The following is a 26,087-nucleotide window of genomic DNA, read 5'->3' on the forward strand; positions in this document are numbered from 1 at the left end:
TGGCTCTTGCAAGCCCATCCCAGCTTACCACAGACTAGGCATGGCATGGCATGAACCCAGTAAAGCCAGTGTAGACAATGAGGGGGAAGTATGTAGATTTGCCCATGGGAACCAGTGTAGACAATGGCAGGAAGGTTGTGCAGAATTTGGCTTCAGGGAACCCATGTAGACAACATTCAGAGACAATGTAGACAGTGCTTTAGAGAAGCCAGTGTAGGCAGTGTTGATGGGGGAGGGGTCATCCCCGATGCACTCACAGCGTACAGAGAGGGTCACAGGTATCAGGGCTGGCTCCTCGAAGCTCTCATGCTCCACTTTGCAGGTGACCGTGACACCATCTGCTCGGCCCGAGGGGACCAAGGTGAAGCGGCTGGTGACGGTGACAGTGCCGGCCAGGGTCCCTGACACCTGGGTCTCTTTGGCTTCCCAGTCGAGGGACGAGAGCCAAGAGATCCGGGCAGGTGGGCGACCCTCTTTGGAGATGCAGCGGGCCACTGGCACAGGGTCCTGGCTGAACGTGACCTCCTGGGCCTCAGCGTGGTTCTGGGGCTTGGCTGGGGAGAGGATGAGAGGGGGTGCATCACTCCTCACCTGCAGTCATTCAACCAACACTCAGCAGAGGAGCAGGGTGCTAGGCCCTAACCGCTGGGTTCCAATCCCAGCTCTGCTGCTTATCAGTGGCCTGGCTTGGGGTAAGTGGTTTTGCAACTCGGTAGCTGTCTTTTCTTTGGTTCTGTAGCTGTCTCTTCTTTGGTAAAATGGGGATAATGAAAGTACCCACCCCGAGGATTGTTTTTTTTCTTTTTTTTTTTGAGACGGAGTCTCGCGCTGTCGCCCGGGCTGGAGTGCAGTGGCCAGGATCTCAGCTCCTGCAAGCTCCGCCTCCGGGTTTTACCACGCCATTCTCCTGCCTCAGCCTCCCGAGTAGCTGGGACTACAGAAGCCTGCCACCTCACCAGCCCGGCCTAGTTTTGTATTTTTTAGTAGAGAGGCGAGTTTCACTGTGTTAGCCAGGATGGGTCTCGATCTCCTGACCTCGTGATCCGCTTCCATTTCGGCCTCTAAGATACAGGCAGGCCACTCGCCCGGCCCGTTTTTATTTTTTTGAGGCTGAGTCTGCAGCTTGTCGCGTTTAGGCTGGAGTGCAGTGGGCAGATCTCAGCTCACTGCAAGCTCAGCCTCCCGGAGCTCACGCGCCATTCTCCTGCCTTAGCCTCCCAGTGGCTGGGGACTGGCGCTTCCTGCCTGTCGCCCGGCTTCAGTTTTTGTATTTTTAGTAGGCGGGGGTTTCAACATGTTAGCCAGGGATGTTCTCGTCTCCTGACCTGTGTTGCTCCATCTCGGCCTCCCCCAAGTCACTAGGATTACAGGCTTGAGCCACCGCGCCTGGCCTGAGGATTGTTGTGTGAATTAAATACTATACTGATAGGTAAATGCCTTAGGGTACTGTCTGGCCCGCACTGCCCTATCCAAGCGTTGCCCATTTTATTTTACTTTATTTTTTAGAGACAGGGGCCCGCTCTGTCACCTGGGCTTACGTGCAGTGGCGTGATCATAGCTTGCTGCAGCCTCCACCCGCTAGGCTCAAGTGATCCGCCCTCCTTGGCCTCCAGAGTAGCCAGGACCACAGGCATGCACCACCATGCCCAGCTAATTTAAATTTTTTTTTATAGAGATGAGTTCTTGCTATGTTGCCCAGGCGGATCTCAAACTCCTGAGCACAAGCCATCTTCCCTCGGCCCCTCAAAGCTCTGAGGTTACAGGTGCCTGGTCTGGCCATTTCGGTATACTGTCTCTTCACCCTGCCAGAGATGCAGAGACAGGGTCCAAAAGCCTGGAGGAGGCTGGGATTTAACAAAAATGCTGGTCAGGCATGGTGGTTCACACCTGCAATCCCAGCACTTTAGGAGGCTGAGGAGGGTGGATCACTTGAGGCCAGGAGTTCGACACCAGCCTGGCCAACATGGTGAAACCTCGTCTCTACTAAAAATGCAAAAATTAGCCAGGCGTGGTGGCATGCATCTGTAATCCCAGCTACTCAGGAGGCTGAGGCATGAGAATTGCTTGAACCCGGGAGGCGGAGGTTGCAGTGGGCGGAGATCATGCCACTGCACTCCAGCCTGGGTGACAGAGCGAGACTCTGTCTCAAAAAACAAAACAAAACAAAACAAAAAAGCCAAGGCTGAGTAACCGAGTAATGTGGTTCAAAGGTCCAGCTGAAAAGGCCCCCTGTTCCTTTTCCTGTAGTCATCATTAGAGGATTGTATGACCGGAAGTGTGATAAAGGCAGAAAATTTTCAAAGTCGGTCCTTTTTTTTAATACCCTTTCCACCTTATCCTCTTGGAAAACATGGGAAGAAAAAAATCACAAAAACAAACCTCCAGGAAGAATAGCAGCTCATGCTTATGATGTGTGTCCCCCACCCAGACTCACGTCTTCCGTTGCTTTCTGGACCTGGGTATCCACCTCTGAACTTCTCAACACAGTCTGACTCTCCCCTTCTTCCCAGCTCTCCCTTCCCACCGCCTTCTCCCCTGACCATCGTGGAGCATCCAGCAAGCCTCCCCACATCCTCCTGGCTGCCCTCCAAGCTGTTAGAATAGCGACTCAGGGCCCAAGCCCAGCACTTCCCCATGGCCACCTCCCCTGGCCGCTCCACGTGCTCCCCACCCATGCCCTCCTCAGTCTCTGCCCCCACCCACTTTGGGGTTTTGGTTGGTGATTTTGTGCCTGGATTGCTTTGGCTTCCTTCTCCAGACCCCACTCCAAGCCCCTCTTCCTCAAGGGCACTTTGCTGACCGCTGACTCTGGCCAACCATCCATCTCTCAGTGGCTCACACATTATGAAGACAGAGGCTTTGGCTGTTTTGTTCCTTACTTCTGCCCCAGTGTGTATATAGAAGCTTTTGAAGTTATCTCTCTCTCTCTGTTTTTTGTTTTTTTGTTTTTTTTTTTGAGACAGAGTCTCGCTCTGTCGCCCAAGCTGGAGTGCAGTGGCCGGATCTCAGCTCACTGCAAGCTCCGCCTCCTGGGTTTACGGCATTCTCCTGCCTCAGCCTCCCGAGTAGCTGGGACTACAGGCGCCCGCCACCTCGCCCGGCTAGTTTTTTGTATTTTTTAGTAGAGACGGGGTTTCACCGTGTTAGCCAGGATGGTCTCGATCTCCTGACCTCGTAATCCGCCCGTCTCGGCCTCCCAAAGTGCTGGGATTACAGGCTTGAGACCGCGCCCGGCTCTCTCTGTTTTTTTTAATTTGAGATGGAGTCTTGCTCTGTCACCCAGGCTGGAGTGCAGTGGTTCAATCTCGGCTTACTGCAACCTCCTCTTCCTGGTTTCAGTGATTTGCCCACCTTAGCCTCCTGAGTAGCTGGGATTACAGATGTGCGCCACCATCCCTGGCTAATTTTTACTTTTATTTTTGGAGACCCTCTCTCCAAGAAACAAACAAACAAACAAACAAACAAAAGCTCACTTGCAAAAGCTCCTTGCCTTGGCTCCTGCTTGAAGTGTATATTCAGGACAACTTCAATCTATGCTCCCAGGTGGTCATCCTCAAGCCTTGCCCTTGATTAAACCCTACACTTCCTCATATCTTCTGAGTCACTTTATTTATTTATTTATTTTGATTCGGAGTTTTGCTCTTGTTGCCTCTCAGCCTCCCAAAGTGCTGGGATTACAGGTGTGAGCCACCGTGCCCAGCCCTAAAGTTATCTCTGGAAGAGAACAAATGATTGCATAAGAAGAGAGGCATTGGTGAGGGTGGGGAGGAGACAGCTGTCCTTTGTGTTATGGAAAACAACTGTGGTCTCATGTGTCACTGGAAAGGGAAGTGTTTACTCAAGGACAGCACAGGGTGACCTTTCAGACGCTCTGGGCTGAAAAGGGGGAAGAAAAGGACATCTAGAGTGATGTGGCTTCTGGGAAGTTGCCTAGGGAAGGTGGGCTCCCAGGGGACTTCCAAGATTTAAAGAAACAGCATTTGTAGCTGGATGTGGTGACTCATGCCTGTAGTCCCAGCTATGCAGGAGGCGGAGGTAGGAGGATCCCTTGAGCCCAGGATTACAACAGGCGTGAGCCACCGCGTCGGGCCTGGGACTCTTCTCCGATCCTGCTCCCCCCTCAATCCATGGGCGAGCTCAGCACCTACTATCTCCTAAAAACACCTTTCTATGCCGCCCGCTTCCCTCTGCCCCCACTGCCTCATCCGTCTTTCCAGCAATGCCTCCTCTTGCCTCTCTTCCCAGCTCCTTTCTACCTCCGTCCACTCCTCCAATCGCTCGTCACACAGATGCCAGTCATTTTTTCCAATCTCAAACGTCTGACCAGATCTCTCCTGTGGCTTGATGCCTCCCATGGCTCTTAACCATACTGAGGGCGTAGCGTAGTCCAGCCTCCTCGCCTCCACCTGTGAAGCCTGTGTAATGTGGCCCCGCAGAGGGTCACTCAAGCCCTTGCCTATCCTCCCCAGCCTCCTTTCCATTCCTGGAACATGCCCAGCTCCCAGCTCACGCCTACCTCCCAGCTTTTTCTGCCCGTGCCCCTCTGCTGTGCCCGAAGGTGGGCTCCTTCTCAGACTCCAGACTTGACTAAGACGCCTTCCCTGCACATCCTATCTCAATGAGGCCAAGGTGTCCCCTACTTCTAAACCATTACTTTCCGCCTGGACTGGACTTGTTTTAAGATAGGGTCTCATTCTGTTGTCCAGGATGAAGTGCAGTAGCACAATCAGTTCCCTGCAGCCTCAACCTCCTGGGCTCAGGTGATCCTCCTACCTCAGCCTCTCGAGTAGCTGAAATTACAGGTATGAGTCAGGTGATCCTCCCACCTCAGCCTCTCGGGTAACTGAAATTACAGATGTGAGTCACTGAGCCTGGTTAATTAAAACAAATTTTTTTTTTTCCTGGCTGGGAGCAGTGGCTCACGCCTGTAATCCCAGCACTTTGAGAGGCCCAGGCAGACGGATCACCTGAGGTCAGGAGTTCAAGACCAGCCTGGTCAACAAGGCGAAACCCCATCTCTACTAAAAATACAAAAAAAAGGCCGGGCACGGTGGCTCAAGCCTGTAATCCCAGCACTTTGGGAGGCCGAGACGGGTGGATCACGAGGTCAGGAGATCGAGACCATCCTGGCTAACCCGGTGAAACCCCATCTCTACCAAAAAATACAAAAAAAAAAAAAAAAAAAAACTAGCCAGGCGAAGTGGCGGGCGCCTGTAGTCCCAGCTACTCGGGAGGCTGAGGCAGGAGAATGGCGTAAACCCGGGAGACGGAGCTTGCAGTGAGCTGAGATCCAGCCATCGCACTCCAGCCTGGGCGACAGAGCGAGACTCCCTCTCAAAAAAAAAAAAAAAAAAAAAAATTAGCCAGGCGTGGTGGTGGGAGCCTGTAATCCCAGCTACTCGGGAGGCTGAGGCAGGAGAATTGCTTGAACCTGGGAGGTGAAGGTTGCTGTGAGCCGAGATCGCGCCACTCCACTCCAGCCTGGGCAACAAGAGCGAACCTCCGTCTCAAAAAAAAAAAAAAAAAAAAAAAAAAAAATTTTTTTTTTGTCGTTGAGACAAGAGTCTTACTATGTTGCCTAGGATGGTCTCAAATTACTAGGCTCAAGGGATCCTCCCACCTGGGCCTCCCTGAGTGCTGGGGTTATGGGCGTGAGCCACAGCACCCGGCCCGGCCTGGACATTTGCAGTTGCCTTACCCTGTGGTTTTACAGCTCCCATCCTTTCCCCTCCCAACACAGCCAGGAAGAGCTGGTGAGAACTCAAGCCAGATCAAACCTCTCTGCTGCTAAGAACAGAGCTTATCTACAGCTTACTACAGCTCTTGTCCTCCCTGGGCAAAAGCCAAAGCCTTCTCACAGTCCACAAGGCTTTTGCCAACCTATCCCCATCCTCTCCTTGACTTTGTTGCTTCCTACTTTCCCCCACTCATATGCCTCCAGCCACACTGACTTCCTTCCTGGCCCTCAAATACTCCAGGTATTCCTGTCTCAGGGCCTTTGTACTTGCCATTCCCTCTGCCTGGAATGCTCTTCCCTTAGATACCCACAGGGCTCCTCCTCTCCTAGTTTCTGCCTAAATATTCCCAGACCTCCTTAGCTAGAATTCCAACTTGGCCCCCTCCAACTTCCACAGCCCCTTTAACTGCTTTACTCTTTTATTTATTTATTAGAGATAGGGTCGCACTTTGTCACCTAGGCTGGAGTGTAGTGGCATGATCACAGCTCACCTCAGCCTCAAATTCCTGGTCTCAAGTGATCCTCCCACCTCAGCTTCCCAAGTAGCTGGGGCCACATCTGCACACCACCATGGGCTCAATCTACCTGCCTCGGCCTCCCAAAGTGCTTGGATTATAGGCGTGAGCCACCACGCCCAACCTCAATACTTTTTTTTTTTTTTTTTTTTTAGATTGAGTCTCGCTCTGTCACCCAGACTGGAGTGCAGTGGCACACTGTCGGCTCACTGCGACTTCTGCCTCCTGGGTTCAAGCGATTCTCCTGACTCAGCCTCCTGAGTAGCTGGGATTATAAGCGCAGGCCACCACACCCCGCTAATTTTTGTATTTTTCGTAGAGACAGGGTTTCACCATGTTGGCCAGGCTGGTCTTGAACTCCTGACCTCAGGCGATCTGCCCATCTCGGCCTTCCAAAGTGCTGGGATTACAGGGGTGGGCCACCGCACCCAGCCAATACTTATTTTTTTGTTTTTTTCCAAGAATGATGCCTGGTTGCCTGCTGCATCCTCAGCACACAGTAAAGCATCTGGCACATGGTAGGTGCTTAATGAACATTTGCTGATGGATGGAAACCCACAGAGAAAGTGAACCTCACAGCTGAAGCCAAGAGAGAAACTGACCTGCAAGGGGATGCTTCCACACCGCGGCCCTCCCACCTTGCCTCCCGCCCTTACCCTGCTCACCTATGACTCTGAGCCAGGTCATCCCTCGGACGGACCCCTTGGGGAAGGTGGCAAACTCGCAGGTGTAGTTGCCTTCGTCCTCCACCGTGAGCCCGCGGAGGGCCAGCGTGGCGTCCTGGAGCTCCGCCTCTGTGTCTTGCCCAGTGCTCTGCTTGGCAGAGACGAAGGACAGCCGCTCGCTGCCGGGCTTCGGGCTGGGGAAGCTGGGACCCATCTTAGGGTGGAAGGCGGCCACATTCTGGTGGTTTGGAGGTGCATCTGGGCGCTGCCAGGTCACCAGGGAGATGTACAGTCCAGGAACAGGTGGCAGCAGGTGGCACGGCAGCTCCACGGTGCCCCCGAGCTGGCCTCGCACCTCGGGTAGTACTTGAACTCGCACATCCTGGGCTCCTGGGCAGAGAGAACAGAGAGTGAAGAAGTCGGGTGGGGGAGGAACCCAGACACCTCCAGGCAGGGCCACCACAAAGGGGGCCCCACGGGAAATGCAGGCTCCATATGTAATGCAGGCAGCTTTGCAGCATCCTGATTCTGAAAATGTCACCTGGAAAAGACATTTTAGGGAAGACTAAAATGACTATTCTATTACTACGACACGTACTATGAAGTCATATTACATATGATTTTGGAATTGCTGTTCATATTCCTAGGTGTGATAATTAAACCTTGGCTATGCACATTATTTTTCCCAGAAGATATGAAGTCGCAGTGTCATGATTTCAAGTTACTCGTAAATGGTTCAGCAAAAAACAAAATATGTCACCCATTGTTAAGGGGGTCTAGGTGGGGAGGGTGAGGGAGGCTCCAGGCCATTCTTTTTTTGTTTTTGAGACAGAGTCTTGCTCTGTCGCCCAGGCTGGAGTGCAGTGGCGTGATCTCAGCTCACTGCAAGCTCTGCCTCCCGGGTTCACACCATTCTCCTGTCTCAGCCTCCCAAGTAGCTGGGACTACAGGCACCTGCCACCATGCCTGGCTAGTTTTTTTCTTTTTTGTATTTTTAGTAGAGATGGGGTTAGCCAGGATGGTCTCAGTCTCCTGACCTTGTGATCTGCTTGCCTCAGCCTCCCAAAGTGCTGGGATTAAAGGCGTGAGCCACCGTGCCCAACCACCAGGCCATTCTTCTTACCTACACTTGTATGTTTAAAAGTTGACATGACGGCCAGGGTGGTGGCTCAAGACTTTAATCTCAGCACTTTGGGAAGCCAAGGTGGGAGGAATGCTTGAGCCTAAGAGTTCAAGATCAGCCTGGGCAATAGAGTGAGACCCTGCCTTTAAAATTAAAAAACAAAATAAATCAATAAAAATTTTATTTTCTTTAAACTAAATTTTGTTTTCCTCAGACAGGGTCTCACTTTCACCCAGGCTGGAATGCAGTGGGCAACTCAGCTCACTGCAGCCTCGACCTCCCAGGTTCAGGCTGGGACTACAGGCGTGCACCACCACACCTGGCTAATTTGTAATTTTTTTTTGGTAGAGACAATGTCTCGCTATGTTGCCCAGGCTGGTCTTGAACTCCTGGACTCAAGTGATCCTCCCACCTCAGCCTCCCAAAGTGCTGGGATTATAGGCGTGAGCCACTGCACCCGGCCCACCCCAAAATTTTCATAAAGTGTTTTTTTTTTTGAGTGGGGGGGAATCATCTGAAAATAAATCAATTAAAAAAATTTTTCATACAATACATTTTAAAACATTTAAAGGCTGAGTATAATCTTCATTACCCTACTCAGTAATATACTTTCTCTCACCTTCCTATGAAACCTACAGCCCTCCCTATATAGTATTTTTTCCCAAGTTCCTTTCTTTTTTTTTTGAGACCGAGTCTCGCTGTGTTGCCCAGCCTGGAGTGCAGTCGTGCAATCTTGGTCACTGTAACCTCCACCCCCGGTTCAAGGGATTCTTGTGCCTCAGCCTCCCGAGTAGCTGGGATTACAGGCGACCGCCACCATGTCCAGCTAATTTTTGTATATTTAGTAGAGACAGGGTTTCACCATGTTGGCCAGACTGGTCTTGAACTCCTGACCTCAGGTGATCCGTTCCCCCTTGGCCCTAAGTTTCTATTTTTTATTAAAATAAAAATTTAAAAAGTATTATATTTTTAGCAGGTACGAGTGCCGGTTTCTTACTTACATATATTGCGTTGAGGTGAAGTCTGGGCTTTTAGCGTATCCATCACCTGAATAGCAAACATTGTACCCAACAGTTAATTTTTCTTTTTCTTTTTATAGGGTCTCACTCTGTCTCCCAGGCTGAAGTACAGTGGCACGATCTTGGCTCACTGCAACCTGAGTGGCTGGGACTGCAGGCGTGCGCCACCAATGCCTGGCTAATTTTTTATTTTGTAGAGACAGGGTTTTGCCATGTTGCCCAGTCTGGTCTCAAACTCCTGAACTCAAAGCGAGCAGCCCGCCTGATCCTCCCACAGTGCTGGGATTATAGGCATGCACCAACGCACCTGACCTCCAACAGTTAATTTTTCTTTTTTTTGAGACGGAGTCTTGCACTATTGCCTGGGCTGGAGTGCAGTGGTGTGATCTCGGCTCACTGCAACCTCCACCTTCCAACTTCAAGTGATTCTCCTGCCTCAGCCTCCCGAGTAGCTGGGACACACGCTACCACGTCCGGCACACGCTACCACGTCCGGCTAATTTTTTAATATTTTTAATAGAGATGGGGTTTCACTATGTTGGCCAGGCTGGCCTCGAACATCTGACCTCATGATCCACCTGCCTCGGCCTCCCAAAGTGCTGGGATTATAGGCGTGCGCCACCATGCCCAGCCTCCAACCGTTAATTTTTCAACCCTCACCCCTTTCCCTCCCTCCCACCTTTTGTAGTCTCCACTGTCCATTATTCCAATCTTTGTGTCCATGTATATTTGCTGTTTAGCTTCCACTTATAAGTGAGAACATGTGGTATTTTGACTTTCTATTTCACTTAGGATAATGGCCTCCAGTTCCATCCGTGTTGGTGCAAAAGACATGATTCCATCCTTTTTTATGGCTGTGTACTATTCCATGATAGATATGTACCACATTTTCTTTCCTTTTTTTTATTGTAAGTTCCAGGGTACATGTGCAGGATGTGCAGGTTTCTTACGTAGGTAAACATGTGCCATGGTGGTTTGCTGCACCTATCAACCCATCACCTAGGTAGTAAGCCGAACATGCATTTGCTATTTTTCCTAATGGTCTCCCTTTCCCTACCCACCCCCGCAACCCCACTGCAACAGGCCTAGTGTGTGCTGTTCCCCTCCCCATGTCCATGTGTTCTCATTGTGCAGCTCCCACTTATAAGTGAGAACATGTGGTGGTTGGTTTTCTGTTCCTATGTTAGTTGCTAAGGATAATGGCTTCCAGCGCCATCCCTGTCCCTGCAAAGGACATGATCCTGTTCCTTTTTATGGCTGTGTAGCATTCCGCGGTATATATGTACATTTTCTTTATCCAGTCTATCCATGATGGGCATTTGGATTGAGTCCATGTCTTTGCTATTATGAATAGTCCTGCAATGAACATACACATGCATGTATCTTTGTAATATAACGACTTACATTATTTTGGGTATATACCCAGTAAGGGATTGCTAGGTCAAATGGTATTTCTGGTTCTAGATCTTTGAGGAATCGTCATACCGTCTTCATAACGGTTCAACTAATTTACATCCCCACTAGCAGTGTAAAAGTATTCCTATTTCTCCACAGCCTTGCCTGCATCAGTTGTTTCTTGACTTTTTTTTTTTTTTTTTTTTTTTTGAGACAGAGTCTCACTCTGTCGCCCAGGCTGGATGGAGTGCAGTGGCACGATCTCGGCACACTGCAAGCTCCGCCTCCTGGGTTCACACCATTCTCCTGCCTCAGCCTTCTCAGTAGCTGGGACTACAGGTGCTCACCACTATGTCCGGCTAATTTTTTGTATTTTTAGTAGAGACAGGGTTTCACCTTGTTAGCCAGGATGGTCTTGATCTCCTGACCTTGTGATCCGCCCGCCTCAGCCTCCCAAAGTGCTGGTATTACAGACGTGAGCCACCGCGCCCAGCCTTTTGACTTTCTTTGAGACAGAGTCTAACTCTGTTGCCCGGGCTGGAGTGCAGTGGTATGATCTCAGCTCACTGCAACCTCCACCTCCTGGGTTCAAGTGATTCTCCTGCCTCAGCTGACAGAGTAGCTGGGATTACATGTGCCTGCCACCACGCCCAGCTAATTTTTGTATTTATTGTAGAGACAGGGTTTCACTGTGTTGGCCAGGCTGGTCTTGAACTCCTGACCTTGTGATCCACCTGCCTCGGCCTCCCAAAACCTGCCTCGGCCTCCCAAAGTGCTGGGATTAAAAGAGTGAGCCACTGCGCCTGGCTGTTTCTTGACTTTCTAATAATGGCCATTCTGACTGGTGTGAGATGGTATCTCACTGTTGTTTCGATATGCATTTCTCAATGATCAGTGATGTTGAGCTTTTTTTTCATATGTTTGTTGGTTACACGAATGTCTTCTTTTGAGAAGTGTCTGTTCATGTCCTTTATCCACTTTTTAAGGTTTTTTTTTTCTTGTAAATTTGTTTAAGTTCCTTGTAGCTTCTGGATGTTAGACCTTTGTCAGATTGATAGATTGCAAAAATGTTCTCCCACTCTGTAGGTTGTCTGTTCACTCTGAGGATAGTTTCTTTGGCTGTGCAGAAGCTCTTTGGTTTAATTAGATCCCATTTGTCAATGTTTGCTTTTGCTGCATTGCTTTTGGCAATTTCATCATGAAATCTTTGTAGATATAGACCACATTTTCTTTATCCTCCATTCATCGATGGACACTTAGGTTGACTCCATATCTTTGCTATTGTGAACAGTGCTGCAATAAATATACAAGTGCAGGTGGATATAATGGATATAATGATGTCTTTTCCTTTGGGAGGATACTCAGTGGAATCCTGGACCGAATGGTAGTTCTATTTTTAGTTCTTTGAGAAATCTCCATGCTGTTTTCCATACAGGCTGTACTAATTTACATTCCCATCAACAGTGGGTAAGTGGTCCCTTTACTCCGAATCCTCGCCAGCATCTGTTGTTTTTAGACTTTTTAGTAACAGACATTCTGACTGGGGTGAGATGGCACCTCATTGCAGTTTAAATTTGCATTTCTCTGATGAATAGTGATGTTGAGCATTTTTTCATATGTTTCTTGGCTGCCTGTATGTCTTCTTTAGAAAAATGTCTCTTCAGGTCCTTTGCTCATTTTTTACGTAGGTTTTTTTTTTTTCTTACACTACACAATTCACCCATTTAAAGTATACAATTAAGGCTGGGTGCAGTGGTTCACATCTGTAATTCCAGCACTTTGGGAGACCGAAGCGGGTGGGACACTTGAGGTCAGGAGTTCAAGACCAGCCTGGCCAACATGGTGAAACCCTGTCCCTACTAAAAATATAAAAATTAGCCAGATGTGTTCACTTGAACCCAGGAGGCGGAGGTTGCAGTGAGCCGAGATTGCACCACTGCACTCCAGCTTGGGTGACAAAGGGAGACTCTGTCTCAAAAAAAGAAAAAAAGAAATAATTTTTTAAATAAAAAAAATACAGTACAATTCAGTGGCTTTAAGTATATTTGGAGTTTTACATCTGTTACTATAATCAGTTTTAGGGTATGATTTTTTGAGACAGGATCTCACTCTGTCCAGGCTGGCAGGCAATGGTGCGATTTCTGCTCACTGCAAACTCTGTCTCTGGAGCTGAAGTGATCCTCCCACCTCAGCCCCGCAAGCAGCTGAGACTACAGGTGCGAGCCACAAAACCTGGCTAATTTTGTATTTTTTGTAGAGATGAGGATTCACCATATTGCTTAGGCTGGTCTTAAACTCCTGAGCTCAAGCGATCCACCTGCCTCAGCCTCCCAAATTGTTAGGATTATGAGCATGAGCCACTGCACCTGGCCTGGGCATTTTTATTTTTTATTTTTTATTTATTTTATCTTATTTTTTTTTTGAGACGGACTCTGGCTCTGCCGCCCAGGCTGGAGTGCAGTGACCGGATCTCAGCTCACTGCAAGCTCCGCCTCCCGGGTTCACGCCATTCTCCTGCCTCAGCCTCCCGAGTAGCTGGGACTACAGGCGCCCGCCACCTCGCCCGGCTAATTTTTTTGTATTTTTTAGTAGAGACGGGGTTTCACCGTGTCAGCCAGGATGGTCTCGATCTCCTGACCTCATGATCCGCCCGTCTCGGCCTCCCAAAGTGCTGGGATTACAGGCTTGAGCCACCGCGCCCGGCCTGGCCTGGGCATTTTTATAATTCCCATAAGTAACCCCTTTACCCATTAAGCAGTCACTTCCCATTCCCCCAGCCACGAATTGACTTTCTGTCTCTGTAGATGTGCCTGTTCTGGACATTTCATGTAATAGACTATGCAGCCTTTGTGTCTGGCTTCTTTCACTTGGCATCCTGTTTTCCAGGTTCATCCATCTGTAACACGTGTTGGTGCTTCACTCTTCTTTAAGGCTCAATAATATTCCACTGTAGGGACGGACCACATTTTGTTTATCTATTCAGCCGCTGATGGGCATTTAGGTTGTTTCGACTTTTTGGCTCTGATGAATAAAGCCACTGGGATCATGCGAGTTCAAGTTTTATTTATTTATTTATTTTTTTAGACGGAGTCTCGCTCTGTCGCCCAGGCTGGAGTGCAGTGAGCTGAGCAAGCTCCGCCTGCTGGGTTTACGCCATTCTCCTGCCTCAGCCTCCCGAGTAGCTGGGACTACAGGCGCCCGCCACCTCGCCCGGCTAATTTTTTGTATTTTTTAGTAGAGACGGGGTTTCAACGTGTTAGCCAAGATGGTCTCGATCTCCGGACCTCGTGATCCGCCCGTCTCGGCCTCCCAAAGTGCTGGGATTACAGGCTTGAGCCACCACGCCCGGCCAATTTTTTTTTTTTTTTTCTTTTTTGAGACGGAGTCTCGCTCTGTCTCCCAGGCTGGAGTGCAGTGGCGCCATCTAGGCTCACTGCAAGCTCCGCCTCCCGGGTTCGCGCCATTCTCCTGCCTCAGCCTCCCGAGTAGCTGGGAGTACAGGTACTGGCCACCACGCCCGGCTAAGTTTTTGTATTTTTAGTAGAGACGGGGTTTCACCCTGTTAGCCAGGATGGGCTCTATCTCCTGACCTTGTGATCCGCCCGCCTCGGCCTGGCCTCGCAAAGTGCTGGGATTACAGGCGTGAGTCACCGCACTCGGCCGGGAGTTCAAGTTTTTATGTGGACGCACGTTTGCAATTCTCACCCTGTCCTTTCATTTCTCAGCCAGCCTAAGTGTTTCTTGTCACCATTTTATTTTTCTGGAGATGGAGTCTTGCTCTGTTGCCTAGGTTGGCCCGATCTCAGCTTACTGCAACCTCCGCCTCTTGGGTTCAAGCGATTCTCCTGCCTCAGCCTCCTGAGTAGCTGGGATTACAGGTGCGAGCTACCACGTCTGGCTAATCTTTGTATTTTTAGTGGAGACCAGATTTCACCATGTTGGTCAGGCTGCTCTCAAACTCCTGACCTCAGGTGATCCATCTGCCTCAGCCTCCCAAAGTGCTGGGATTACAGGCGTGAGCCACTGCGCGTGGCCCATGTTTTCTCACTTTTAATATAAACGAGAACAAGAACAAATCTTCCTCTGCTCTGCACGGCGGTACAGCATGGCGACTGAGTGGCCCACAGTTCATGGGTTTGAATCCTGGCTCTGCGATCTTGTGCAGGTCACTTAACGTCTCTGTGCCTCAGTTTCCACAGCTGTAAAATGAGGTTAATAATAGTGCCTGCGTCCCAAGGGCTGTTATAAAGATTAAAGAATAGCTGTGGAACACTCAGCATAGGGCCCCAGGAAATGAGAGGTCAGGGCTTGCTGAGTAAACATAGGGAGCTCAGTTTAATTACAGGTGGCCTTGGCACTCAGCCTCCAGGCCAGGAAAGGCCCAGGGCACAAGACTCATTTCGAGGGCCAGCGCCACTGCCCAGCTTTGTCTGAGGGAGATGGGCCATGGAGGCGGTGCAAAGGCCCTGGCGTCACACACACAGGAACCCCAGGGAAAACAACCCTAATGAGTAACCCTAATGAGCGGTCGCTGGTGGAAGGCAGTCCTCTTGGGTGGGGATAGGCCGAGGATCTTTGGGTAAGAAGTCATCAGTGAATTATAGCAATACAAGAAAAGAAATTAAAAATAAAATAAGGCCAGGTGCGGTGGCTCACACCTATAATCCCAGCACTTTGGGAGGCCGAGGCAGGAGGCTCACTTGGGGCCAGGAGTTCGAGACCAGCCTGGCCAACATGGTGAAGCCCCGTCTATACCAAAAATACAAAAATTAGCTGGACGTGGTGGCAGGCACCTGTAATCCCAGCTACTCAGGAGGCTAAGGTGGGAGAATTGCTTGAACCCGGGAGGTGGAGGTTGCAGTGAGCTGAGATCATGCCACTGCACTCCAGCCCGGGCAACAGTTAGACTCTGTCTCAAAGAAAGTCAAAAGGCTGGGCGCGGTGGCTCACGCCTGTAATACCAGCACTTTGGGAGGCTGAGGCAGGAGGATCACCTGAGGGCAGGAGTTCGAGACCAGCCTGGCCAACATGGTGAAGCCCCGTCTATGCCCAAAATACAAAAATTAGCTGGACGTGGTGGTGGGCCCCTGTATTCCCAGCTACTTGGGAGGCTGAGGAAGGGGAATCGCTTGAACCCAGAGACCTCACCACTGCACTCCAGCGTGGGTGATAGAATGAGACCCTGCCTACCTTAAAAGAAAAAATTTAAATTAAAAAAAAGATAATTAAAAAAGAAAAAGCCATCAGCAAAGACCGAAGTGGGACATAAATACATCATCTCCACACAAGTCCCACAACTCAAACTCAGGTGTGTCACTTGGGGGAAAAATGAGGCTTTTCCAGTCCAGAGGGGCCACCCCCACCCACCTTGAGAAAAGAAAAATAGCTCAGATCAGTCTGAACTATGCGAAATGTATCAGGCCCAGGGAGACTGTACAGGGAATAGGGGACTTTGGTCACACACCTCCTCCACCCATGCCCGGGGCAGTGGTTCCTGCCCAGCTGCCCTCCCCATTAGCTTCTTGTTCCTGGAATTTGTGATACAATAGCCAATCAATACCTCCTGTTATCTTTTTTTCAGATCCAGACCTGCAGATACCTTATCCTATTTTAATGTAAATTCTTGGTTAACAATTTAGGAACTCTCTCTTCTTTGGTCCTTAAAAATCCACTTGCAGACTGGGTGTGGTGGCTCACGCCTGTAATCCCAGCACTTTGGGTGGCCGAGGCAGGCAGATTGCCTGAGGTCAGGGGTTTGAGACCAGCCTGGCCAACATGGCGAAATCCCGTCTCTACTAAAAATACAAAAAATTAGCTGGGCATGGTGGCGCGTGCCTGTAACACCAGCTATTGGGGGGCTGAGGAAGAAGGATCGCTTGAACCTGGGAGGCGGAGGTTGCAGTGAGCAGAGATTGTGCCACTGCACTCTAGCCTGGGCAACAGAGCGAGATTCCATCTCAAAAAAAAAAAAAAAAAAATAGCTGGGCAAGGTGGCTAGGGCCTGTAGTCCCAGCTACTAGGGAGGCTGTGGCAGGAGGATCACTCAAGGCTGGGAGCCCAAGAAACTGATGCTGCAGTGAGCCATGATCACACTGCACTCCAGACTGAGTGACAGAGTGAGACCCTGTCTCACAAAGAAAAAAGTCCAATTGTAATTACAGGTAGTCAAAGGGTTTATTCGGAGCAACTCGAATCCACACTCCCGGGTGGCCATCCTCAAGCTTTAGGCTTCAATAAACTCTGTACTTAATCATATTTTCTGAATCTCATTATTTAAGGCTGACACCCTTTCCAGCTGGCAACCTTGGTTCCAAGCCCAACTTCCTCCATCTATAAAATGGGGATGTTTCAGCCTCCCTCCAGGGTCCCTGTGACAGTTCCATGGAAGGACTTGCTCATGGGGGATCTTCACGGGGCTTGGTCCAGGTGAGCAGAGCAGTGGCGGTCAGCCTCCTGTTGCAGGCCAGATCTGGCTGTGGCGCATGTTTGCTTTGGCCCACAGAGTGTTATTTCAGATGGGAAGTAGCGGCCCACACAGAAGGCCTGGAGATTGCTGTCTAAAGCACCAGACAGAAGTCCGGATACGTGGCTCCTGGGAGCAACAGCTGACTGGGGCTGAGGAAGGACAACCCCCCTCCCACAGGGCACTCCCTTCCGGCTCTACTCAAAATACAAAAATTAACCGGGTGTGGTGACACACACCTGTAATCCCAGCTACTTGGGAAGGTTGAGGCAGAGTTATCACCCAGGTGCTGCGACTTATCACCCGCCTGGCCCCCAAAGACACTGAGGTTGGAATCAGGGTTGTTAAGGGCTCTGGCCCCTTCCTAGTTGGGCAAGCAGGGAAGGCCACTCAATGAGGGTCAAGGAAAGCCATTTGGGCCTGTGTGAACTGCAGAGACAGCAAAGTAGGCTGGGGCCTAGGAGGTTAGCTTCCTCTTTGCGGTAAGTGGGAGCCGTTGAGGGTTCTTCAAATGGAGAATGACTTTGCTTCTTCCAAAGAGGTCTGAGGGGAAGGTGGTGGGCTGAGCAGAAATAGATGACCAGACAGCAAAATGACACAAAAAAGGTGGCAGTGAAAAGAACAAGAGGTTAAGACTGAGACTGAGTGTTGGGGAGGAAGATAACAGGTCTTAGGATTTTATTTTTTTAAGACAGAGTCTTTCTCGCTGTATCACCCAGGCCAGAGTGCAGTGGCGCCATCTTGGCTCACTGCAACCTCTGCCTCCCGGGTTCAAGCAATTCTGCCTCAACCTCCTGAGTAGCTGGGATTACAGGTGTGTGTCACCACACTCGGTTAATTTTTGTATTTTGAGTAGAGACGGGGTTTCACCATCTTGGCCAGGCTGGCCTTGAACTCCTGACCTCAGGTGATCCGCCCACCTTAGCCTCCCAAAGTGCTGGGATTACAGGCGTGAGCCACTGTGCCTCACCAGGATTTAAAATTTTAAAATGAAAGGGATCTGGTAGTAGGGAGAGAGGGAGGGATCAGGAAAAGGCAGAACCTGGAAGAATCTGGCCATTCTTTCACATCTTATAGGTCAAATCCAAAAAACAAATAGTTACTCAACAAACAGATCCTGGGTGCTAGAGGGTCTGCCCTCTCCAGCCCCGAGGTTTGTCTGTGTTATCCCCTACTGTATCCCCAGCACCTACAACAGGGCCTAGCACATAGTAGGTGCTCAATAAACACTGCCAAGTGAATGAATGGCATCTGAGCACTACTGGCTTTGGAGGATTAAAACAAAAAAACCACTTTAGGCTGGGGGTGGTGGCTCATGCCTGTAATCCCAGAACTTTGGGAAATCAAGGTGGGTGGATCACTTGAGGCCAGGAGTTCGAGACCAGCCTGGCCGACATGGTGAAACCCTGTCTCTACTAAATATACAAAAATTAGCTGCATGCCTGTAATTCCAGCTATTTTAGGGAGAGTCGTTTGAACTCAGGAGGTGGAGGTTGCTGTGAGCCGAGAATGGGCCACTGCACTCCAGCCTGGGTGACAGAGTGAGGACCCTGTCTCAAACAAACCCACCACTTTTAACTTCTTGTGGGGCACACTCCTCGGAGGGTTCTTTTACCCCCAGATACTCCACCTCAGCTGCCACCTCCTCTCCCCTCCCTGGCTGGCTGCTCTTCCGCCCTTTCGCCCTTTTATGTTTTCTGTCTGCATAGTGCTTCTCACCATCTCACACACTAGATATGTCACATCCTCCTGGAAACCGACTGCCAGTGCCATGAGGGCAGGGATCTTCTGTCTGTTTTGCTCACACCTGTACCCTCAGCATCTACAAGAGAGATTGGTACCTAGTAGATGTTCAATATTTGCTGAATGAATGAATGAACGAGGCTCTAAAATCCCATTGCTGCCAGGTGCAATGGCTCACGCCTGTAATCCCAGCACTTTGGGAGGCCCAGGCAGGCAGATCACCTGAGGTCAGGAGTTTGAGAACAGCCTGACCAACATGGTGAAACTAAAATACAAAAAATCTACTAAAAATACAAAACTTAGCCGGGCGTGGTGGCGGGTCCCCGTAATCCCAGCTATTCGGGAGGCTGAGGCAGGAGAATCACTTGAACCTAGCAGGCGGAGGCTGTATTGAGCTGAGATTATAGCACTGCACTCCAGCCTGGGGGACAGAGGGAGATTCTGTCTCAAAAAAAAAAAGAAAGAAAGAAAGAAAGAAAAAAACCCTCACAGGCCGGGTGCAGCTCACCTGAGCTCAGGAGACCAGCCTGGGCAACACAGTAAAAGCCCATCTCTACTAAAAATACAAAAATTAGCTGGGCACTGTGACACCAACCTGTAATCCCAACTACTTGGGAGGCTGAGGCATGAGAATCGCTTGAACCCGGGAGGCGGAGGTTGCAGTGAGCTGAGATGGTGTCACTGTACCAGCTTGGATGACAGAGTGAGACAGTGAGACACTTGCCAGCTTGGGCAACAGAGTGAGACTCTCGTCTCAAAGAAAAAAAAAAAAAAGAGAAAGAGCCCTCAGTGGGGCAGGGGTCTGGGGGAAGAGGCGCCACGATCAGGGCAGGGGCTATGGGGATGGAGGAGGGCTAGACTGGGAAACACTCAGAACTTGGAATGGGAGAGCGGGACCGGCGGTGAGGGTGACAGGGAGAAGCTGGGAGGGTAGGGACTTGGAGGCTGACAGGCTGTAGAGGTAAGGGGGACAGGGGTGAGGGCCGCTGCCCAGACGCCCTGCGTGTCAGGTGGGGGCAAGGGAGATACAGCCAGGAGGATGGCCGGCCTGGAGTGAGCCCCCACCGTCCAGCACACTGCTAGGCAGGGGCTGTGCCGTGAACTTGGCCAGGACATGGCCAGCACCATAGCTGGGGGACTGTGGCCATGGGAACACCAGCCTCCCTCAGTATCACTGGGCAAGCCAGACTGGTGACAGCTTCATGAGGTGTGAGCTGGGTCCCCAGATACACTTCCTCTCCCTGTGGACTGCACCTGCAGGCTTCCTGTGGTGGCAGAGTGGAGGCTGTCCAGGGTGTGATGTGAGCCCATGGGAGAACTATGGGGACAGACACAGCTTGAGACCCCGAGATCCATAGGTGGGTAGGCCAAGGCAGCGAGGAGGGTGCAGAGTGACTTATGGAACCCTGGAGGAGAGGCTGGGGGCTTGGACTCCCGGGCCTGAGAAAGGAGGGGGCTGGGCGCCTGGATTCCTGGGTCTGAGGGAGGAGGAGCTAGAGGCCTGGACTCCTGGGTCTGAGGGAGGAGGGGACTGAAGCTGGACCCCTCGGTCTGAGGGAGGAGGGGACTGAAGCTGGACTCCTGGGTCTGAGGGAGGAGGGGACTGAAGCTGGACTCCTGGGTCTGAGGGAGGAGAGATGGTGGCCTGGACTCCTGGGTCTCAGGGAGGAGGGGCTGGGGCCTAGACTCCTGGGTCTGAGGGAGGAGGGATGGTGGCCTGGACTCCTGGGTCTGAGGGAGGAGGGATGGGGGCCTGGACTCCTGGGTCTGCGAGAGGAGGGGCTGGGACCTGGGCTCCTGGGTCTGAGGGAGGCGGGGCCTGAGGCTGGACACCTGGGTCTATGGGAGGAGAAGTTGGGCTCTTGGACTCCTGCCTGGCTGGCTCCCCAGGGCCTGGCTTCCCCCACAGATCTATAAAGCACAGCGACCCACCTTCCTATGGCAAGGCGCGTCGGGACTAGAGCAGGCCCTTGAAGGCCAGAGGCTTTGAGTACTGGCCTCAGCTGCTGCCTCAGCCACCTTGTTAGTTAATTAATTGCATTAATCACAGTGCCCACCCCCCACAGCGGAAATCCGGGAGCTGGTTTGGGGGGTGAGCAGCGGCTGTAGCAGCCAGGATGTAGGGCTGTCTGTGCCTGGATTTCTGCAGCTGCCCCCTGGCCTCTAATCTGTGTGTTTTGTTTTGTTTTTTGAAATAGGATCTTGCTTTGTTGCGCAGGGTGGAGTACAGTGGTGTGATCTCAGCTCACTGCAGCTTCAACCTTCCTGGCTCATGCGGATCCTCCCACTTCAGCCTTCCAAGTGGCTACAGGACTATGGCCCCATCACCTTTGGCTAATTACATTAAACTTTCCAGAGACAGAATTTACAGCCATGTTGCCCAGGCTGGTCTTGAACTCCTGAGCTCCGTGATCCACCTGCCTGGGCTTCCCAGAGTGCTGGGATTACAGGCGCGAGCCACCGTGCCCGGCTTCTTGAAAGTCTTTTAATGGTCTCCCTGCTGTCTCTTATCTGTGTCTTCCAGGGTCTCTTCTATCTCTCTCTGTGTCTGCCACCATGCCCGGCTTCTTGAAAGTCTTTTAATGGTCTCCCTGCTGTCTCTTAGCATCTCTTATCTGTGTCTTCCAGGGTCTCTTCTATCTCTCTCTGTGTCTAGTTCTTAGGGTCCCTGCCCCTCTGTGTCTCGAATTCCCAGGGTCTCTCTTGGGATCTCTGTTACTGTTTTCTCTTTTGAGACAGCATCTTGCTCTGTGGCCCAGGCCGGAATGCAGTAGTGCAATCAGGGCTCACTGCAGCCTTGAACTCGGTTCAGGGATTCTCCTGCGTCAGCCTCTCAAAGTGCTGGAATTACTGGTATGAGCCACTGTGCCTGGCCTCTGTCACTCTTATCCGTGTCTCCCAGAGTCTCTGGTCTCCGCTCTGTGCCTCTCATATTCTCTGTCTCTTTGTAATGGCTTTATTAAGACATTATTCCCATACCATACAATCTACCCATTTAAAGTGTACAGTTCAGTGGCTTTTGTATATTCAGAGTTGGCCATCCAACACCCGAGCAATTATAGAACATTTTCATTAGCCCAAGAAGATACCCCGTCCCCCTTAGTCACTCTCTTCCTCTTTCCTCTGTATGTCTGACATTTCTGGTCTCTTTCTCTGTCTGGGTCTCCCTATCTCTGGAACCTGGCTCTCTGCCTTGATTCCTGGGGCTCTCCTCTCCCAAGACTTCTGGTCTACGTCTCTAAGAGTGTCTGTTTCTGTCTCTGACCGTGGGGTCTCCCTGCCTCCGGGGTCTCCAGTGCCCTGTCTCCCCACACCTTCTCACAGCCTGGCCCATCTCGCTGGGCCCCCACTTCTCCTCCCCTTCCTGCTCCATTTGTCAGCATTGCTGGGACATTAAAAATGTAACAGCATCCCAGGCAGGGGCGGGGGAGCTGGCCCATGTGCCCAGCTCCTTGTCCCCAGCTCCCTGTCCCTCCTGTGTTCATCACTCCCTGTGGCCCCCACATATCGCTGGCCTTGAGGCCCCCTGTACACTGACCTCCCTGGGTCACGGCACCTCTGCTCTTCCACAGCTGGAGTCTTTGGGGCTCCCTGCCTGTCACCAAACCCCTTTCCTTTTGTTGTCCCTGCCTTCATCTGGTATCTATGTCTATCTCCCTTCCCCCACCCTCCTCTGTCCCAGTCCCATTCCAGTGTCTTTCCGCCTCATCCTGTGATGGTATTTCACCTCCCCTCCATCCTCCGGTTCCATTCCTAGATGTGTCTCTGACCCCATTCCTAAATCTGTGTCTGACCGCTTCCCTCTACTGGCCTCTGTCACCATCCTTGTAGCTCCAGCCTCTCTATATACCCACCCCCCCACTTCTCTGCCCAGTCCCCCTTCCCTAATGAGAGGAGACAGCCAGGCTGCCTTCCCTCTGCTCCCCTCCCCCTCCACTACACGGGGCTGCCTGGCGGACATGGACACATGGATGGGCAGGGAAGGAAGCTGGGGGAGGGGAGCCGGCCCAGCTGGGGGCCCAGGTGGTGCACCCACATTCCTTGAGGAGGCCAAGCGGTGAAGGCAGTGCAGCTAGAGAGGTATACAGAGAAGGATGGAGAGGAGAGCGAGAGATGGAGAGAGGGGAAGAGAGAAAGAGCTTGGAGAGGGATGGAGAAAGAGAGGGTGAGAAACGAAGAGAGATGAAGAGGGGGAAAGAAAGTGAGGGAATGAGGAAAACAGCGAGGAGGAGGGGAGAGATTGATTTGGAGTGAGCACGTGCCAGTCAGCCAGCCAGTGGACCACAGAGGCGAAGGATGGGGGCGGTGGTCAGGAAAAGGGTCGATAGCTCCTTCCCCAGGTGCTAAGAGCTTTCACAGGGAATCAGTGGGGCCTTGGAGCCTTCCAGATGGTCCGCAGGGAACGGATTGTTATCTCAGTTGTTTTTACCAGGGAGGAAATGGAAACTCAGAGGCACTTCCTGGAGCCCACCCAGTGAGGGGCTCTGAAGAACCGGAGCCGGGCTTCCCCCGGGACCTGCTGTGAGACCTTGAGAAGCCAGCTTGCCTTTGCTGAGCCTGTTTCCTCATCTGTAAGATGGAAACAGAAACAGGACCTGTCTCCCAGGGCAAGCTGGAGCCTTCCGTGAGATCATGCACCAAGCCAACAGTAGGTTCAGGGTCTGGTGGGTTCGGAGAATTCACCCAGAGGTGCCAGTTCTGATCTTACCTCTCTATTTCTGCCTGAAGGGAGAGGCAGGGGATTGACGGGGAGTCCCCAGCTCTGGGTCAAAGCTGGGAGGCCAGTGAGAGCCATCCTGGGGGAAATGAGGCCAGAGAGGTGGCCGGGGTTCCCCGAAGATCCCCCTGAGCTCTTTTCTGCGCAAACCCTCGGGAAACTCTAGCATCCCAGAGTTTGTCGCTGGGAATACACAGCCGGGTCACCTGCAAGGGGCGGGGCCAGTGCCTCTTTCAAGGGTTCCCTCCCAGCCCCTCCCTCCCCAGGGGGGCCGCTCTCCTCCCCTAATGGGGTGGATGGAAGGACGCCAGGGGGTCCAAGGCATCCCAGTGGGAGGGACGAGGGGGGGGGGATAAGGGCGGCGGCTCCACTCGTCCACCTCCTGCTACGGCTCTGAGGACAAAGGCGCCACCAGAAGATAGATAAGGTCCCGAAACCGGGAGTCCAGAACACGGAGCCAGGAGCGCCCGCCCCGCCCCTCCCTGGCTCGGCGAGAGTGAAACCAGGAAAACTTCCCCGGCGACGTCTCCGTCGCCCCCGACCATTCACAGGGAAAGGGAGGGGGCTCGCAGCCTCTGGGACTCGGGGCCTCCCGTTCTATCCGGGACTCAGGCGACTGAGACTCCAGCCTCAAGACAGAGCCTTCGACCCTTGATCATATCTGGAGCCCAAGAGACGGGAACCGCAGCTCGCACTTCTATTTGGATCTCAGAAGACGTTCCTCTGCCCACAATTAAGTCTGAAGCTCACGAGATCGAGTCTCCTGTCCCCCCAGTTCTGCCGGGAACCCAGAAAACGAAGCCCCCTGCCCACAATTAAATCCAGAATCTACAAGTTTGATCCTCTCTCGCCCCCAGTTTTACCTATATCCCAGTTAGACGTAGCGCCTAGCCTCCATTCTACCAGGGACCCAGAAGACGGAGCCCCTGGCCCCTGATTTTTCTGGAGTCCACTGAGTCAGAGCCCCCAACTCCCTGAGGTTCGGGGTTGGAGCTCCGAGCTCAGGCCCTTCCCACTAAGTCGCTAGAACTCTTATCCTTCGCCCTCCAAGGGACCCGAATCAGGTCCCCTTGTCCTCAGTTCTCTCCGGGCCTCAGACGCCCAAGCCAGGAAGAAGGAAAAATGGGGGAGGGGGTGGTCTCGCCTCTTCCTCCAGACCCTACTGCGGGAGGTGGGGGGAACATTCCCCACATTCCTGAGACGGGTAGAGGAGATAGAGACCCAGATCCGGGTGAACTGCTCGGCGCGGGGTGGGGAGGGGGCGCCAGGCCTTCCTCGGATTTAACCCTTTCGGCGCGGGAATCCGAGAAAGGGGGAGGGGGACAGACAAGCCGGCGTAGGATGGGCAGTTGGATTAAGAAGGATGGGGGTGGTGGTGAGAGAGATGCAGAGAGGAGGGGTCAGAGTCTCCTCGAGAGAATCGGACATGTAGGGGGTCGGAGTCGGGGGGGCCAGCCAGGAAGGGGACACGGGCGAGGGGGCTCGGGGAGCCGGGGGTGGGCGGGGAAGGTGCTCGGCTTCCCCAATTCGGAAGGTAAGGGAGGAGGGGGTCCGCGCGGGGGCAGGGGGCCGTCCGCTCATCTCACCGGTTTTCCGGAGCAGCAGCAGCAGCAGCCACAGCAGCGGCGTCGGCGGCGATCTCGACGGCAGGAGGGCAACGGCCCGGGCCATGGAGGGCCCGGGAGGGGACTGGGCCCGGCCGGAGGCCCACGGGCCACTCTGTGGGGGCCGATAGGCTGGGCGGGCGAGTAGGTGCCTGTGGGGCTCCGGCTCCGGCTCCGGGCCGGTTCCCGCCGCGCTCTAGCCTCCCTGTTCTGCTCTCCCGGCCCAACTCTCCCGCCCGGCTCGGCACCCCCGGCCCCTCGCTCAGCTCCGGCGGTTCGAACCCGCTGACGTCACAGGATCTACCCGCTGCTCCCCCGAGCCGAGTCGACCCCGGCTCCGGCCCCGCCCCCTCCTGGCGTTCTGACCCGCCCCCTGGATTCCACGCCTGTTCCTCCCCGGGATTCCATTCTCGCTCCTCCCCAGGATTCTAAGGTCGCCCCTGCCACAGAATTCTGTCTCCGTCTGCTCCCAGCGATAAGCCACGCCCCCTAAGGTCTAGCCACGCCCCCTCTGCTCGGAAGTAGGTCCCGCGCCCCGCCCCCTGCCCCCAGCCTGCAGGCCGCCTCGCCAAGGTCTTGCCACGCCCCCTTAGGACCTTCCAGCCGACTCCGCCCCCGCGAAGCCCCGCCCCCACCAGCCCCGCCCCTCGCCCTAGCCTTAGTTCGCCCGGTCTCTTAGCTCAGTCCGTCCTGGCCTCAGTTCTGCCCACAGTTCGAATCTTGCCCTTTCTTGCCTGCCCGGGTCCTCTCACCACAGTTGCCTGACGCACGTGGGGCCTTACGGTCCTGACCCCACCACGTCCTGGTTGTGCGACCTCCCCGCAGGTCGCGCCCATCGCTCTGAGCCTGTCTCCCATACCCTCGTGCGTTTCTAATCTTTGCCTTGGACTCTAGGTGTCGCTGCACTCGTTTCTTTCTGGATTTCTCTGTCTCTCTTAGGTGTCTTTGTGTCTCTCCCTCTCTTTGGGTCTTCCTCTCTGTGCCCTTATTTTTGCCTCTCTGGGTCTTTCGGTCCTCATGCTTCGGTATCGCTCTGTTTCTGGTCTTCCTTTATCTGTCACTCTTTCTTTCTTTTCTTTCTTTCCTTTCTTCTTTCTTTCTTCCTT

At 52.5% G+C, this 26,087-nt stretch overlaps 1 protein-coding gene across 2 annotated transcripts in view; it reads right to left on the reverse strand.

Annotated features, from left to right (window-relative positions):
- Positions 1–25,431, reverse strand: part of NECTIN2 (nectin cell adhesion molecule 2) — a 41,967-nt gene extending 16,536 nt beyond the window's left edge. For both annotated transcript variants that reach the window (XM_003915693.3, XM_031659164.1), the window contains exons 1-3: positions 24,964–25,431; positions 6,918–7,307; positions 258–554 (exon numbers count right to left, since the gene is read on the reverse strand). In XM_003915693.3, coding sequence (XP_003915742.1) covers positions 258–554; positions 6,918–7,307; positions 24,964–25,048 — 772 coding nt within the window. In that variant the 5' untranslated portion in view covers positions 25,049–25,431. The remainder of the gene's footprint in view (positions 1–257; positions 555–6,917; positions 7,308–24,963) is intronic.
- Positions 25,432–26,087: the final 656 nt, after the last annotated feature.

The sequence above is a fragment of the Papio anubis genome, chromosome 20 (assembly GCF_008728515.1).
Source record: "Papio anubis isolate 15944 chromosome 20, Panubis1.0, whole genome shotgun sequence".
Lineage (NCBI taxonomy): Eukaryota > Metazoa > Chordata > Mammalia > Primates > Cercopithecidae > Papio > Papio anubis.